We start from the raw sequence: 18,417 nt of genomic DNA, 5'->3' as shown, positions 1-18,417 counted from the left end.
AGAGAGAGAGAGAGAGAGAGAGAGAGAGAGAGAGTCTCTTATGTGAAGGTATTTTTCCTCTTTGTTTTTTAGGGTTTGCGAGAAACCCTCCCTTCCAATTAAATTGTGGAAGGGTAAAGGCTTATTTGGTGGTGGACTCCTTCAAGGTGCTTTATTCCTCTCTCTTCTCCAACAAGGTATTCATCTTTTTCTCTTTTCTTCCTCACTTTCCTTTCCTCACAACCTTTCTAAACCTGTCAAAACCCTCTAAACCAATCCATCCCTTTTCTTATTTCTCCCTACCCATCCATGTGTTGACTTGCCCGCATGCACACACGCACGCACGTGCGTTCATATGGGTCTTCGCCCTATTTCGTATCCTTTTGTCCAACCCTACTGGAGAAGATTGAGAAGAAAAAAAAAAGAAAACAGAGAGAGAGAGAGAGAGAGAGAGAGAGAGAGAGAGAGAGAGAGAGAGAGAGAGACTCTTATGTGAAGGTATTTTTCCTCTTTGTTTTTTAGGTTTGCAAGAAACCTCCCCTTCCAATTGAATTGTGGAAGGGTAGAGGCTTATTTGTTAGTTGACTCCTCCAAGGTGCTTTATTCCTCTCTCTCTTCTCCAACAAGGTATTCATCCTTTTCTCTTTTCTTCCTTACTTCCCTTCCCTTACAACCTTTCTAAACCCGTCAAAACCATAACCCAATCCATCCCTTTTCTTCTTTCTCCCTACCCATCCATGTGTTGACTCGCCCGCCCGCTTGCACACACACACGTACGTGCATCCGTACGTTTATTAATGTGTGGGCCTTGTTTCGTATCCTTTCCCTACGTGATCTCCTTCCAACGCTACCTCATTCCTTTATCCTTTAAACCACCAGGACCCCAACTTCCAAATCTCAATTCATGAACCTAAAACCCTATCGAAATCTGATTTTTTTATTTTTTATTTTTTTCGTAAAACATTTCCCAAACCAGAATTTTATTTGCATCATTGTCTATTCACGTGGCTGTTACACTACCCACTATAGATTAAAAGTCCCTACTTCCAAGTGGGCCACTCTCGAATTATTTTATATTTTCGTGTATCACGTATGTGATAACCTAGGACCTTTGTGTAACAAATCTGAATTTCTGAATCTATTTTGTGCATATGTTTGATTTTAAATGTTGATTGCTGAAATTAATACGTAATTGATCTCTCATCTTGCATCCTATGGTAGTTTCCATTGTCCAACATCAGACATCAACTACCTGACATTGAGATTTGACTAGCTTAGAGATTTCACCACCTGAGACCTCCGTTATGAAATGATAGTCGACATCAGTATGCTTGGTTTTCTCATTAAAAGCCGATTTCTTGCAACACGAGTGGTTCTACTCAATTATCACAGAACAACTACATTAGAGTAGTCACAAACTCCATTTCATTTAGAAGCTTCTTTGCTAGATCATGTAACCACACTCTACTTCTTTCTCTTCTAGGTAACTAAATTACCTCCCACAAGTGGGCAATATCCAATAGTGGAATGCCTATCAATTAGAGAACTTTTCTGATATGCATCAGGAGTACCTTATAAAATGAAGATTGTAAAATAGTAGAAGGAGAGATAGAATAGAGAAGAAGAAAGAAGTAAAGAAAATGTAGAGAGAAGAGAATAGGCTGAAGTTTGGGTTCACATCCCCCTTATTTTATATTATGGAAGTTTCATAACTGCATATATTGTAATTAATAATAAAAGCAAAAATCCCCTCCATGTCCTATACCAAAGTAACCCATCTAAGTGGTTTCTATAGGTCCATATCACATTCATTAACACTCCCCATCAAGTTGGAGCATAGATATTATCTATGTCATGCTTGGAGTATGTGCTTAGCCTGAGTGAAACGAAGTGCCTTGGTGAACACATTAGCAAGTTGGTCCTAAGATCGAACATACAGAGTAGAGATTTCACCACTGGAAACTTTCTTATGTATGAAGTGATGGTGGACTTTGATGTTTTTAGTTCTTTCATGATAGACTGGATTGTTTTCTATATGTGAAGCAACACCATTGTCACAAAATAATTGCATAGGTAGGTGCACTATAAATCCCACTAGTTGCAACAATTTCTTGATCCATATCAACTCACAGGAGGTATGAGCCATTGCTCTATATTCTGCTTTGGCACTCATCGGGCTACCTCACTGCTTCTTGTTTTGCCATGTGACTAGATTTCCTCTGACATATGTACAAATATCCAGCAATGGATTGTTTAGCTATTAAAGAACCTGCCCAATCTACATTTGAATATCCCGTTACCTAAAAATGACCATTCCATTTATATATAAATTTTTTTTGACCTAGTGCTCTTTTGACCTGGTGCAAAATTCAAATTACTACTTCCATGTGAGGTACTTTTAAAGAATTCATGAACTAGCTTAACACACTCACTACATAGGATATGTCTGGTCGAGTAATGGTTTAAGTAAATAAAACTTCCAACTAATCTTCTGTACTTCCTTGGATCTTCCATTGCATCTCCTTGATCCCTTACAAGCTTATGATTAGAATCCATTTGAGTGACAACTAACTTAGTCTCAAGATTATCCATCTCTATAAGTAAATCCAAAACATATTTCTACTGAGATAAATTAACTCCTTTGGATCTGGCTACTTCCACACCAACAAAGTATCGAAGATGACCCAAATCTTTTATGAGGAAATGTTGTTGAACATACTTTATTTTTTCAATCCTCTTGTTATTACTTCATGTAACAACAATATCATGTGCATATACTACAAGCACAATGAGAACTGAGATACCTTTACGTACAATAATGGAATGATGAGCATGACTTCAAATAAAGCCATAGTTTTAATACAACCTTTGTTGAACTTGTCAAACCATGCACGTAGAGACTATTGTAACCCATAAATTGCTTTTCAAAGTTTACACTTTGTCAGACTCTCCCTTAGCAAAAAATCTTGAAGGTTGCTTCATATAAACTTCCTCCATAAGATCACTATGAAAGAAGGCACTTTTTATGTCAACTTAGAAGAGGGTTCACCCATAATTAACAACTACAGATAGTATAACCCGAATGTAATTTAACTTGGCCATATAAGAGGAGGTTTCATGTAATCAACACCAACTGTTTGAGTATACCCATGATGGAACTTGATTGTGTAGAGTCATTTGTAACCCACAACATGTTTACTAGTCAAAAGAGTGGTAAGTTATTATTCTGATGAAGTGCACCCATCACTTCCTCATATAACTAAGGAACAAAGCGAGAAGACTAGAACAGGGCAAAGTTGTTGAAATTTGGAGATAAGCGATGAAAGGGATCATATTTAAAGATGGGATGATCGACACATGTATTCTTACCCTTTTTTTTTTTTTTGGGCAATAGGAATATCAGATATATCTGGATAACTTACTAGACCACAAGTTTCTGAAGAAGATATGTTAGATGGCACGTCATGATTGGTTGTACCATCTTGTCATTTTCATTGTGAGTAGACTTCTAACGCCCCGGTTTTTTGAAACCCGAGTATACAACTCGTTTTCCAAAAACCCGAGTGTTAGCCTTTAAAGTTTAGTCTTAATGTAGTGCCCATACAGGACTTATACAATCCAAATAACAAAAGTTCATTAAACGAAAACATGAATCTATCATCTAATGGTGGAGCTTAATATGGGTCGCAGGGACCCCATCTAACTCCTCAGCTACCCGATCTGCTCTAGCAATCTAGTGAATAGCTTCGGCTCGCTTTGCACCTGCATCAACTGATATGGTTTGATAGCGTCAATGACTATCGCAGTGAGTACCCTCTAAGATTACACACCCATCATTCATAATCCAATATAAATCACAATATATGAGAAGAGACATATTAAACAATGCAAGTTAAAATCATGGTCATATATTCAAAAATAAGCCAGTTAACATAATTTCATCATAAGCAGAATATAATAGCAATCTCAATGCAAGTGGATGTGTCTAAATAGCTGAATAATCAATCATACAAACTTTGCAAAATGGCTAGAAAATCAAGCTTTAAACCTCTACTTCACCCTGAAATCATATCGTATGTGAACACCGCAAGATGGGTAGAAAATCGATAAGCGAACTTCAGCTCCACCAGGAAATCACAATATGATTGAATACTGCAAGAGGAAGAGAGAATTAACATACAAACATCTACTTCACCCGGAAATCATATTGTACGTGAACACTGCAAGATGGCTAGAAAATCGATAAATAGACTCCCGCTCCACCTGGAAATCATAGTACGACTGAACACCGCAAGATGAAGAGAGAACATCATACAAACATCTACTTCACCCAGAATTCATATCGTACGTGAACACAACAAGATGGCTAAAAAATCGATAAGCGAACTCCCGCTCCACCTGAAAATCGCAGTACGACTAAACACCGCAAGATGAAGAGACAATTAACATACAAACTCTAGACCACCCGGAAATCATATCATACGTGAACACCACAAGATGGTTAGAAAATCGATAAGCGAATTCCCACTCCACCCGGAAATCATAGTACGACTAAACATCGTAAGATGGCTAGAAAACCAACATACAAAACTCTACTTCAGATGGAAATCAAATCGTATGTGTACTACGCAAGATGGTTAGAAAATTGACAAGCGAACTTCAGCTCCATCCAGAAATGACCATACGACTGAACACTGCAAGATGAAGAGAGAATTAACAAGCCACAAAAAGGGCGCCAATGTTCCATCAAAGCCACAAAGGGCAAATAAGCGATCTGAGCCACGTAGGGCAAATATGCGGTCCCTGCCATAGAAGACAAATATACGATCAAAGCAGCATAGGTCAAATATAGACCGCAAGATGGTAAGTCCGCAACAAGTCCCATTCAATCCATCAATTGATCACAAGTAGTAACATCTAATCAATTAGTATCTTATACAACTGAAAATAGCATGTGGACATCAAATCAATTATGCTTGCCAAATTTAAAGAGATATGTCCATTATCTAACACAAGATCAGTTGCGCAACATGTTAGGATATTCATGTAGTAAGATAAGCAACCCGATGAGAGAAATCAAGACATCATTTATGTCTAGATTGATGAATTTAAGTGGGAAGCTCAAAGGGTGAGTCCTCACCTTAGAGCGTAGATTTATTTCTTGCTTGGTTGGAGATCATTAAAGGACTCAAAACACTTGATTAACCTAAAATATCACATGTCAATGGTTAGGGTAGAATAGATTTGGATGCGTCCAAATGATTAAGGTTCCTAATGTGTATTCGGGTTAGATTCAAATTGGTACAACTAGATAAGGTAAAGCGTAATTTAAATCCAAGAAATGTGTAATCTCAAATCTTAAATTAGTCACTAATTAGGTATAATGAACATTCTAGATAAAGTAGGGCTTGCTTACCAGAACTCCAAGTTAACTTGGGTCTAGCCCGGCTCAAAATGATCTATACTTCTCAACAAAAATGATCTGCACCAATATCATTCACATACTTGCAACTAAGGAACTGACTAAATATTTAATTGCATTATCAGGGTTAACCATTGCAAGAAGCTAAGTTGACTCACCTCAACCTGGATCAACTCATTTGGGCTGGGTGAGCTTCAGTCGAGTAGACTCATCAGGCCCACTCTCTTCCTCCTTGCCCCTCTTTTCCTGTTGAAGCCAGGCTGGACTAGGCCTACCTCAACACTGTCAAACTCAGCTTGAACCGAGGCGACTCGGTTTTGACCGGACAGCAGCTGCAACCTCCCTGCTCTCTCTCCCTTCTTCCTCTTCTTCTTCTTCTTCTTCTTCCTCTTCTTTCTCACTCCTCTTCTTCTGTTAGAACACCTAGCATTAGCCCCAGCCTAAAACAAGGCTTTCGACCTTGATGAATACCCGACTGGGTCAAGTCAGCTCGACCCGCCAGTGCACCTGTTTGGTTGAGGCAAACCAGTCGGAATTAGTCTCGGTTTGCCCAGCAAACCAACTCACAACCCCCTCTCTCTTCTCGTTCTCTAGATTCCAACAGGTCCTGGACGTGAACCACCTCTAGAACTCTCCAACTCAGTGAGTTAGACCGAGCCAGCAACTGTCTTACCTCGACATCCTATTACAACGCCCAAAGCATGACCTTCTTTGTGCTTCTTCCCTCATCTCTGCTCTTCCTACTTCTTTCTTTCCTTTCTTCTCCTTCTACCTTAGCAACACCATGGTTGAAGGTGCGGTCAGCATGAAGAAAGAGGACAGCGTCCTCTCTCTTGGTTTCTCGTTTCTTTCTTCTTTCTCTCTATCTTCTCTCTTGACTTCTCTTTCTCTCTTTCCTTCCTTACTCTCTCCCTCTACTACTTACAACGACGTCTGGACTGAGTCCGCCCGACTCAAACTGGTGCGGCAGCGACGCTCTCACCTTCTCTCCTTTTTTTCTTTTATTTATTTCGGATGGCAGCCCTAAAAGAGTGGGTTTTATAAGCCACGTTAATCCTATTTTTGAGAGCTTGAAGCAACTAAGCAAGCAGTTAGTTGAGTTATTAATCAATTTCATTTTGAGATGGGTTAGAAAAGATTGGCTAGGTAGGGGCTGTTTTGAATGCATGGATGACATGTAACCTTGGGGATGATCATCTGTTAAAGTGGGCCTCCAGATGAACGTCTCCGATCGACAGATGGGGCCCATTGGATTACGATGGGTTTACCCAATCGACGGAGAAGATGACGCCCTCGATCGGCAAATGGTGCAGTTATTTTGTGATAACTCAAATAGACTCCCACATTACAATCGATCCACTTTATCATGAGAGAACCAAGCATATTGAAGTCGATTGTCATTTCACAAGTGAAAGGTTTTTAGTGGTGAAATTTGCTCGCCGTATATTTTCTTAGGATCAATTTGATGATGCATTCACCAAAGCTCTTGGTTACAGTCAGTCTATTTGTATTTATTCCAAGCTAGGCATGTGGTCCAACTTTAGGGGAGTATTAATGCCTGGGCTATACCATTGTACCGCCCACCTTGTCTTGAGTTTTGTCCTCATGTCCCTTTATTTAGTTTATCACATGCATTTAATATACACAATGCCATGTTGCAATTAAGGGGTAATTTTGGGATTTTTTTGGTGGGGGGGGGGGGGGGTTGGGGTGTTTCCCATGTCTTTTATTTCTCTTTTCTATTTCCTTTCACTTCAGCATAATTCTACGCAATCCATGCTAAAATTAAAAAAGAAGATGAAATTTTCATGAAATGTTTTCTCACCTTTGACTTCTGGCCCACCTCTACTTCGTGTTGAGATTTCACCCCGAATCCTAGCTCCAATTCAAACAAAGAAAGAGGAGTGATGGAAATCACTTGAGGAACAAAATCCTCCCACAAAAATGGAGGCTTTTTTTCTTTTTTGTGGGGGGATATTTCTTAATTTTTCATTGAATTTCCAATGAATTACGCAAGTATCAACTTAAATATCGCTGATATTGCCAATACCAAGCAATTTTTATAAAAGATTCTCACCAAAAAAATCATTTAGTCGATTTATCATGAAATGTTGCCAATATTCATATTAATGTGAAATATCACTGATAATATAAAAAAATATCAGTGATGTTTAGAAATTTACCTTGGCAGCACTATCTGTATTGCTGACCTAGCAATACTGATAATATTTAGCGATATTATCAATATATCAATTATATTTGGAACACTAAATATAGCTAAGTGAACTTGATCCATCCAATGGCCCCATTTTATATGGGTTATGAGACAGATGTTGACAACCAAAATTGTTCATATCATCATTGCTAACCTTCCCAAAGGTCCAGATAATCTCAGATCATCCTCCATCAAGCTCAAATAATGGCTTGCAATAAGGGTTTCTTATTGGCTGACATGACTGTGTTGTATCCATATCAGTTGGATATGATAGGTGATACAAGGCCAATTCAGCCTATGTTAAAAAATTTGAACCACATTGGCCCAAAACTGGTTGTTCCAATTCCACACCAAATCAGATCAAAGAGGAAAAAAGGCAAAAGAAAATCCCAAATTAATCCTCTCAATTATATGCAAAGAGCGTACAAGTAAGAGCAAAGAATCAACAAGTTCTAATGGGAGGAGGAGACCTTTCACCTCCCCATTCCCCAAATTTGCACGACCATGATCTGAGAGAACAAGCTTTTTCACCCCCCAACTCCGAGATAGTTTTTTAAAAGGAAGTAGTTGATTTCATTAACGAATTTTTTCAGGTTTGCCACCTACGGAGCTTGGTGCTACGTTCATAACATTGATCCCGAAGGAAGGTGCAGAAAGCTTATTGGATTACAGGTCTATCAGTCTATTTGGTGGGTCGTACAAAATCCTGGCCAAGATCCTGGCATTGAGGTTCAAAAAGGCAATTGGGGGAGTCATATCAAAATCCCAGGGAGCATTTGTATTGGGAAGGCAGATTGCAGATAGCGTGTTGATGGCCAATGAAAGTATAGATACATGTCATAGGAGAAAGATAAAGGGGTGGTCTGCAAGCTGGATGTTCAAAAGGCGTATGATCATGTTGATTGAGACTTTCTTGATTACATGCTTCGTCAGTTAGGATGTGGAGAGAGATGGCGAGCATGGATTCGTGCATGCATTACTTCAATAAAGTTTTTGGTATTGGTGAATGGTTCGTTGTTCACAACCCCAAGTGCAGGGTCGCGATGTAGTAATAACTCGGTGAGACCGAGGTCGAATCTGCAGGTACTAAATTTGAACATATTTTGAAAGTAACTAGAAGTAGAACTAGAATAAAAAACTAATCTAAATTCTGGAATAAAAGAAGTAATTGTGAACAAGTATCAATCAATCAAAAGGAAACTAGAGCCCCAAGGACCCACTTGTAGCTATCAAGATGCTACGTTGCTTGATTCAATAAACACAACTGGAATCAAAGTTCTATCCTATCCAGTTGGAAGATAAAATAATTGAAGCACAATCTGAACTTTGCATTGAATTTGTTCACACATGAAGGAGTATTGTGATGATTGGAAGGGATTCCATCATCCTATCATGCCCAGGAGACGATGGTGAACAACGGGATTTACCGATCTCACAATCTTATAATGGAAAAGAAGATATTCAGAGCTATCGCAGCATCTATTGAAATTTGAGTCACAATAAACCATAGAAAACTAAAAACATTCCTTAAATTTAAACTAGAAATCAATGAAGTTTAACATAAACAAGAATCAAAGCAAAATAAACATCCCAACACGCTACAAGCTTCACCTCTTACCCCTAGCTAAGAGATTAGCTAGTCATAGCTAACTCAAAAGCATAAGAAAAACCAAAAAAGATCTTTTAGAACCCATGAAGATATCGAAGTAGAAAAACGTCATCGGCGCTCCACCTAGGCCTCCTCTCCCTTTCAAAACCCCAGAAGATGGTTTAAAATAGCCTAGGAGCTCCTTTATATAGTTTTGCAACTCAAACTTTCGCATCGAGTTGGAAAAATCCGCAAACTGCCTCAAATTTACACACTCCGCATACGCCTTCGATGACACCTTCGATGTCATCGAAAATGGCTTTGATGTCATCGAAAATCGTCCAGAACTATCCAGCGAGTTTATCCCGAAATTCCTGAATTTATCAATGCATCGAACTGGCTTCGATTGCACCTTCGATGTCATCGAAGGCTATTCTGGAATTATTTCAGGACTATGTTTTTCTAGCTCGGAATTTCAGAATATTTTTTTTCAGGACAATTTTTAGGATTCCTTTTCTTCACTTCAAATCTTCGTTTCTCTTCATTCCTTACTTGGTTTCCTTGGATCTTTGGCATGTGAATTCTTCATTAATGACTTCCAAATCTCTAATTCTTCATTATCTTCTTTTGAGCTCTATACCCGTCCTTTTAAGCACATATTTATCATAAGCTCCCGAATCACCTCGCATGACAAAAACATATATAATTAAATCAAATTATCAATTAAATGCCAAGCAAACTAATGTAATTAAAGGGTTAAATATGCAATATTCGAGTCTCAAAACTCCCCCCAACCAGCATTTTTCTAGTCTCGAGCAAAGCATGCGTGGCATAATCTTTAATTCTCGAATTGCAATCCTCTTTCAGAAAACAATCTTTTGTGTAAACAAGCATGAATGAGTATAATCCAAAGAGGTGCGAGTGAAAAATTGAAAACCTAGAGCTGAATCATATGAGCAATTAATCAAGTAAGTTTTGTATCAATCACTTAAGGACGTAAGTTCATATATCAGGTTTCCAATGTGCTTAGTGAATTTTACTTACTTTCCTTAAAAATACCATCTTTTCATAATTTTAGCCATGTTCACCACATTAAGATTAATTGAGAAATCAAGTACTGATTTCGAATTTATCACCTTTTCCTTCTTTTTCCACTTTTAGATTTTATATCGACGGTCTTCATTTTCACATTCTTTTCTAGTCTTTTCATTTTTTTTCAGTGAATTCTTTTTTTCTTTAAATTATCATGAACTTTTTGTCAATCTCTCTGTTTTCTAATAGGTTCTTTTTATCTTTTTAAGCCAGATAGTATTCTCCAGACTTAATCCTCAATATCTATTAATGATAAACATACTAACAATCGGAAATTCTAGTACAATTCACATAAAGCAATTTGAATGTGGCTTGTGACTTAGATTAACATGATATTCAAACTTCCTCTTAATTAACATGATATTCAAACTTCCTCTTAATCAATTAAATGCAAGAACTTAGATGATAGTCTACTTGGTTGATCAAACTCCAACAATTCAAAGTTCAATCTCCATCTTATCATCATACTCAAGGCATTTTTAATTACACAACCTATCACTTTCCAAATAGGTTTTTAATTTGAGAAATTGAAAATTTTCAAAATTTTTGCTTAACGACTAAAAAAACACTGATTATTTTACCTAATCCACACCCCCAACCTAAAATCTACATCATCCTCAAAGTAAAAGATATAAGCATGCATTGCACATGAGACAACGAAAAGAAAGGAGAAGTGATGGAAAGGTAGTACCTGAAGAAGGAGAATTGAAGCTTTTCCAAAGTTCTCAACATGTAGATGGGTTAGCATGAAGATTAAACTTACTAAAAAACATTCTATCCTAATCCCAAATTCTATGAAAGCAATAAACCTAACTACACCTCTATCAAACTAGGAGGTCAATCCTGATACACGGGATCAATCAGAGGTATGGACATATCCTGTGAATTAAACTTCTCAACAAATGGCTTTAGACGATGTCCATTCACTTTGAAAACATTGCCATTTGTCGGATTCTTTATCTCGACAGCCCTGTGAGGATAGACATTGGTAACAGTGAAAGGGTTGGTCCAACGAGATCAAAGTTTTCCCGAAAAAAGATGTAACTGAGAATTGTACAGGACTTTTTGATTTGGTGTAAATGATTTCCGAAGGATGTTCCAGTCATGGAACACCTTCATCCTATCCTTGTAAATTCTCGAGTTCTCGTATGCGTCGTTTCAGATTTCCTCAAGTTCATTTAATTGAAGCTTAAGCAACGAGCCATCGTTGTTTAAGTTAAAGTTTAAATTTTTGATAGCTCAGTAGGCTCTATGTTCCAATTCCACAGGCAAGTGACAAGCTTTCCTATAGACGAGTCTAAAGGGAGACATTCCAATGGAGATCTTAAAAGCTGTACGGTAAGCCCATAAAGCATCGGTTAAGCGGATTGACCAATCCTTACGGTCAAGGTTAACCTTTTTTCCATAATTTGTTTAATTTCCCTGTTGGAAATCTCAGCTTGCTTGCTTGTCTGTGGGTGGTATGGAGTGCTCACTTTATGGGAGATGCCAAATTTCTTCATTAAGTTCTCAAATGGCCTATTGCAAAAGTTTAACCCTCCATCACTAAGGATGGCCTGAGGCATTCCGAACCGGGAAATGATGTTTTCTTTTAGGAATCTAATGACTGTTCGATGATCATTATTTCTACACCGGATCGCTTCGACCTACTTAGTGACACAGTCTACTGCCAACAATATGTAAATATTTCCAAAGGATTGGGGGAATGGTCCCATGAAATCGATGCCCCAGCAATCGAATGCTTCAATGATAAGAATTGGGTTTAGTGGCATCATATTTCAATAGGACAATCCTCCCAATTTCTGACAACGCTCACAAGCTTTGCAAAACTCATGAGTATCTCTGAACATAGTGGGACAGTAAAAGCCACACTGCAAAATTTTAGCCGTGGTCTTTTTAGCAGAGAAATGACCACCACAGGCCTGAGAGGGAAAAGGAGATGACACTCTGATGTTCATTGTCTGGCACACATCTCCTTAGAATTTGGTCTGGGCAATATTTAAACAGATAAGGATCATCCTAGAAGAACTTAACGTACCTTGACAAAGATTTTTTTCTCATCTTGTGCAGTCCAATATGTCGACGTGAAACCTGTGGCAAGATAATTCGTAATGTCAGCAAACCAAGGTAATTGGTAGAGTTTAAACAATTATTTGTCAAGGAACATATCATTAATAGGCTCAAGGGAATTAGGGAGGTCAAGTCGAGAAAGGTGGTCAGCTACTATGTTCTCAACTCTTTTTTCTTTTTTTTTTTCTTTTTTTTTTTGTCTCGTATTTCAATATTAAATTCTTATAGTAGGAGGGTCCATCTTCTCATGCGAGGCTTGGCATCCTTCTTAGAAAGAAGGTACTTCAGCGCCACATGATCTTGGATCCGATTAAGTAGGACCTAAATTTGTCCAAAGCGAACACTACGGCTAAGAGTTCCTTCTCCATAGTAGTGTAGTTCAGTTGGGCTGAATTTATAGTTCTACTTGCATAGTGAATCACGTAGGGCTTCTTCTCTTTTCTTTGGCCTAACACCGCCCCAATGGCATAGTCAGATGCATCGCACAATCTCTCTGGCCTAACACCGCCCCAATACCATAATCAGATGCATCACACATAATCTCAAAAGGTATACTCCAATCGAGTGGTTGCATTATAGGTACGGTAGTTAACATGCCCTTGAGCTTAGTGAAAGCTTCTTGGCATTGTTCAGTCCACTCGTATGGTTCATCCTTTTAAAGTAGATTGCATGAAGGACGAGAGAGATGACTAAAGTCCTTTATGAATTGTCTATAAAATCTGGCATGTCTTAGGAGGGATCGCACGTCACATATGCTCTTTGGTGGAGGTAGGTTAAAGATAAGATCAATTTTTGCCTTGTCTACCTCAATTCCCTTGGACGAAATTATGTGTCCAAGCACAATTCCCTTGGGAACCATGAAATGACATTTCTCCTAATTCAGAACCAAATTATTTTCCTCGCATCGCTTCAACACATTTTTTAGATTTTCTAGACACTCGCTGAAGGATAGACCAAAGACAGAGAAGTCGTCCATGAAGACCTCTAAATATTGCCCCACCATGTCAGAAAATATACTCAACATGCATCACTGAAAGGTGGCGGGGGCATTACATAGTCCAAATGGCATCCTTCAGTAAGCAAAGGTGTCATAGGGGTATGTGAATGTTGTCTTCTCTTGATCTTCAAGGGCTATCTCTATCTGATTGTAGCCCGAATACCTATCAAGGAAGTAGTAGTAAGAATGACCAGCTAACTTTTCCAAAATTTGATCAATGAAGAGCAAAGCAAAGTGGTCCTTCCTCGTTATGGTATTCAATTTTCTGCAATCAATGCACATTCTCCAACCAGTGGTGACTCTAGTTGGTACAAGTTCATTGTTGGCATTGGCTACGATGGTGATTTTGGACTTCTTAGAAACCACCTGAGTTGGACTCACCCATTGATTGTCGGATATAGGGTATATGATACTCACATCCAACAATTTAAGTACCTCTCCTTTAACCACTTCATGTTTGGATTTAATCGACTTTGTGGTTGTCAGAAGGTTTTCACATTATCCTCGAGATTAATGCAGTCAGTACAAATTAAAAGATCAATTCCCATGAGATCCGCAATCGACCATCCAAGGGCTCCTTTATGCTTAATGAGAGTAAAAATAAGCATACTCTCTTGTTCTTGCTCAAGGTGGGAAGAAACAACCACCAAGTATGTCTCATTTTAACCTAAGTACACATATTTAAGATCAGCAGGTAAAGGTTTCAAGTCAATCTTCGGTGCCTTGAGGCTAAACTGTAGAGGCACTACATCGGTTTGGGGCAATTTTTTAAATTGTGGCCTCCACCGGTTAATTTCAAGTATCGGCGCAGCATCAAGCAAGGCATCCATCTCCCTAATGGTGCCATCATCTAAATTAGGGGAGTGGGCCAAGCACGTCTATAGAAGGTCAAAGTATAGAGTCAGGAGTGCTCTATCTTCCACGAAAGAATTCATCATATTAATGTCGTGGGTATCGTCATCATTCTCTGCTTGTTTACTCATATTGAAAAAGATGTTGAGCTCCAATGTTATATTTTCGAAAGATAAATTCATAATTCCATTAATGATTGCATTTGTTGTAGCGAGGAATGGGCGAACAAGAATGATGGGAATTTGAGTGCTCATATCTACGATGGGTTGAGTATCTAAGACAATAAAGTCTACTAGATAGTAGAAGTTATCAACCTGGACCAACACATCCTCAATCATCCCTCTCGGTACACGAACTAAATGACCGGCAAGTTGTAATGTGGTCCGGGTGGGTTTTAATTCACCTAGACCCAATTGTTTATATACCGAGAAGGGAATCAAATTAACACTCGCTCCCAAATCAAGAAGCGCATGCTCAATCTGGTGATTCCCAGTTATACAGGTGATAGTTGAGCCACCGGGATCTTTATATTTTTGTGGCACATCTTGCTTGAGGATGACACTCACCTTTTTTGTCAGAAAATTTTTCTTTTGAATGCTTTGTCGTTTCTTGGTTGTACATAAATCTTTCAGAAATTTGGCGTAAGAGGGGATTTATTTCATAGCGTCCAGTAGAGGGATGCTGACTTTCACTTGTTTCAACACCTCTAGAATATCCTGTGAGTTAGCTAGAGGTTTTATTGCAATCAAGCGGTGAGGGAATGGCGCAATCGGCTTACTTTGAAGTTCCAGTTCTAACCCATGTGGAGCAATGTTAGGTTTATCATTCTCATCTTCTTACAAACAGCTCCATTGGACCACCTCAAATGAAGCTGCAGTGATAATGACACCCACCATTGAAACCTTTCTAAGGGCCACCATGATGTTTTTTTACCAATCTATTAATAAGGTCATGTAGACGTGGATGAAGTGAAAAAACAAATATCAGCTTGATCCGAAACTTCTCTAGCTCCCAAGAAGTTTTTGATGGTGGACGTTCAATCCACACTTTGTGGTCCACTTAATCCCTGGAACTGCCTTATTTTTTGTCTCATATGTTAAAATGATATGAGAAAAACGATTAACAGCGTGGATAAAACACTTACATCACGGTAGGCCCCACAGAGCCCTGCCCAGACGGATTACCGTCCGGGCGGGGGTAGGATGCAATCCGCATCCCTCGGTGTGGAAGGGGATAGCTCGGATGAGGAAAAAGGTGTGGGAAGGCGTTGGGTTTTCATTAGGGAATGAGCTGAAAATCAGGTTTGGGGAAGACATCTAGGTGGGGGAGCAAAAATTGGGGGTGGTTTTTCCATGGTTGTCGAGGGCTGCTTTGGGGGAAGGCCTAGTAGTGGCAAGGTGCTTTTCGATCCTAGGAGAGAGTTGTATATGGTCTCCACCTTGCATAAAGAATTTAGTAGACGAAGAGGTTGAGGAGCTACCGGCTTTGCTCTCCCTGCTTGATAAGGTGAGGCCGGTATTATCCGGATCGGACTCGTTGGTGTGGCTAAAAGATAGATCCAGGAGATTTTCGGTTAGATCCTTCTAAAAGGTTTTTGGAGGGAGGTGATATAAGTGGTGGGCCAAGCCCATCTGCTTTAGTATGGCAATATGGCACACCCTCTAAGGTGGTGGCTTTTGCTTGTTTAGTGGGGAGCAGCAAGGTTCTGAGAGTTGATAATCTCAGAAAAGAAATACGATTCTCCCAAATGTATGCTTGATGTGCTTTCAGGATGAGGAATCAGTGAATCACATATTCATTCATTGCGACTTTGTGCGTCAGGTGTGGCATAAGTTCTTCAACCTTTTTGGAACTATGTGGGTTTCGCCAGAATCCATTGGTCAATTCTTTCTCATGTGGCACAAAGGTGGTGGGGGGAGGGCAGATCAGAAAGTGTAGCGGCTCGTGCTGTTGGCAGGATTATGGTTGGAAAGGAACAACTGAACTTTCAGGAATCAATTGCGTTGTGTAGAGGATGTGCTTAGGGCGGCGAAATTTCATGTAATAGAATGGACTGTGGCTGCGAGGGTTGTAGCTCAATTTCCGGCCAACCGGGTTGAGCTTATTTAGCTCTTGGGTCCGTGTATAGTTTTCCCGATTGTATATTCTGGCCTCGGCCTTTTCTCTTTATAAATTTCTGAGAGAACATGCAAACACTAAACCCTGTTGGATTGAATATGCTTGTAGGCAATCATGATGACTGAAATAACCTATAAGATCAACATTGTATATCTATTCCTTGTCACTATACTACACATCAAATGTACAACTGATTTTTAATACTTTTGCCCAAACCAAAGGCTTTGATTCATTTGGCTGTGTAATTTGTTAAGAGAACCATCTCCAATTCCTCCCTTTTGTTCTGGAATGACCGAGCCCTCTTTCCTTCTTTTACCTGCTTACAACCTCTTGATCAACTCAGTGTTTTGTCATGTTTCCGTGATAGTGGGAATCAGCACAGAAGAGCCAACAAGTATTGTTTAGGCCATTCTCCGTGTACAATGCCTGGCACTGTCTCTCACCGTATGTGAGGGCTGTAAATAAGGCCAGGCCTAAGGTTGTTTTGAACTATTCAGGAAAGGCCATTGGGCCAGAGCTATTCAAAAGTCTACATTTGCTAGCTTAGGCCCGGGCCATTGAAAACCCTAGTGCATGATCTTTGTGATTTATGTTACCATAGACATAAGACTTACATTCTCCGCTTGGCGTAACTAAGTACATAGCATTTGAGGTGCAATATCTATTTCAGTTGCAACTATTGTATGTTAGTCTTGACCCTACACAGTGTACAAAGTATCCGCTAACATTGGAATATGCAATTGGTATCCTTTGTGGTATACATGTACAGCAGTTTCAAATAAAAATAATCTAATCATTTCATGACAAGTTTATCTGGAGTTTGATGTTTGGGTGGGTGGAAATGTTGGAGAATAATAAAAACATCCTCTTCTCAATTTGGAAGATGATTGATTTGCATACAAACCGATTTGCAAGATACATTGCTCAGTAATAATCCTCTTTCCAGGATAGCTATCTTTGTTTCCATTGATGCATTTGCAGTTTGATTTTCCAATAGCCTTTTGATTCCCATCTACAATGAAAATGTTGTGTGGCTGTATTACCCATCCATATCTGACTAGGACAAATTTTTTTTTTTTTAATCTTATAAATGAATGGAGGAGAAGAAGATATAATTTCACTCTTTTAAATGGATTATTTCCCTTTCAGGAAACTGACCAGCTGGAGTATATAATCCCAGAGAAATCCTCACTGGTACATCGGCTTGAAGTTTCCGACATGGAATTTATTGAATTTGTTAGAGAATTGCTTCAAACAAACCCGGATAAGCGGCCCACAGCTACAGAGGCACTAGAACATCCATGGTTATCCCACCCATATTAATCACTACCCTGTTCCTGTTCAATAACTTTTTAAAAAATCTCAGAGTCAGTGCTACTGCTAAGCAGATTTGGTGTGGTGTTGCTGGTTTGTCTTTTTTTCTTTTTTCTTTTACCTTATCATATATCATGTATAGTCTTGTATAGTTATGAAATTGAGTGATCTGCAATTTGATTGGTTCACATAGGCAGTGGGACCCACGCATCCGAGCATGGAACCTTGTTTTTATTTTTCTACTTAGGTTGACTGCCTAAGCAATAAATCAAACTGCACGGGTGCACACTTCCTCACAAGTGTGTCTGAGATTAGCAGGGCATTCTATTGTAGCTACATGTTTTTATATTTTATTTTTTTGAGGGGGACATTTATTATTGATTTATATGTTTGATTGCAAATCTGCTGACCCGCTTATGAGTTTCATTGCTATATGAGAAATATTTGCATTATCATCTTTAGCTTCTCATAGACATTTTTATTTTATTTTTTTTCCTTTATTTAATTATATTTGTTATTTAAAACTCAAAACAATTTGTTTCTAGTATGACTTGAGCTTAGTCCAAACTCAACTGTACATCCTAATCCCATTGATCCTATTCATACTTGAAATTACATCTCTTCCCAAACATCCTGCAGATTTGAAACTCAAGTGGGCCAAAATACTAGATATGGAGACACCCACCATTGAAACCATCTTGGCCTCACCATGGTGTTTTCATGCCATCCAAGCTATTCATAAAGTGTGTCCCAACCGGATGAAGGTAAAA

General features: G+C 38.9%; 1 protein-coding gene across 5 annotated transcripts in view; it reads left to right on the top strand.

Annotated features, from left to right (window-relative positions):
* The window catches only part of LOC131253293 (serine/threonine-protein kinase ppk15-like), a 75,568-nt gene extending 57,466 nt beyond the window's left edge, over positions 1-18,102 (top strand). For all 5 annotated transcript variants that reach the window (XM_058254241.1, XM_058254240.1, XM_058254242.1 and 2 more), the window contains one exon: positions 17,483-18,102. In XM_058254241.1, coding sequence (XP_058110224.1) covers positions 17,483-17,656 — 174 coding nt within the window. In that variant the 3' untranslated portion in view covers positions 17,657-18,102. The remainder of the gene's footprint in view (positions 1-17,482) is intronic.
* The last annotated feature ends 315 nt before the right edge of the window (positions 18,103-18,417 follow it).

This window comes from Magnolia sinica, chromosome 8, assembly GCF_029962835.1.
Source record: "Magnolia sinica isolate HGM2019 chromosome 8, MsV1, whole genome shotgun sequence".
Lineage (NCBI taxonomy): Eukaryota > Viridiplantae > Streptophyta > Magnoliopsida > Magnoliales > Magnoliaceae > Magnolia > Magnolia sinica.
This window is presented reverse-complemented; position numbering and strand designations above follow the sequence as displayed.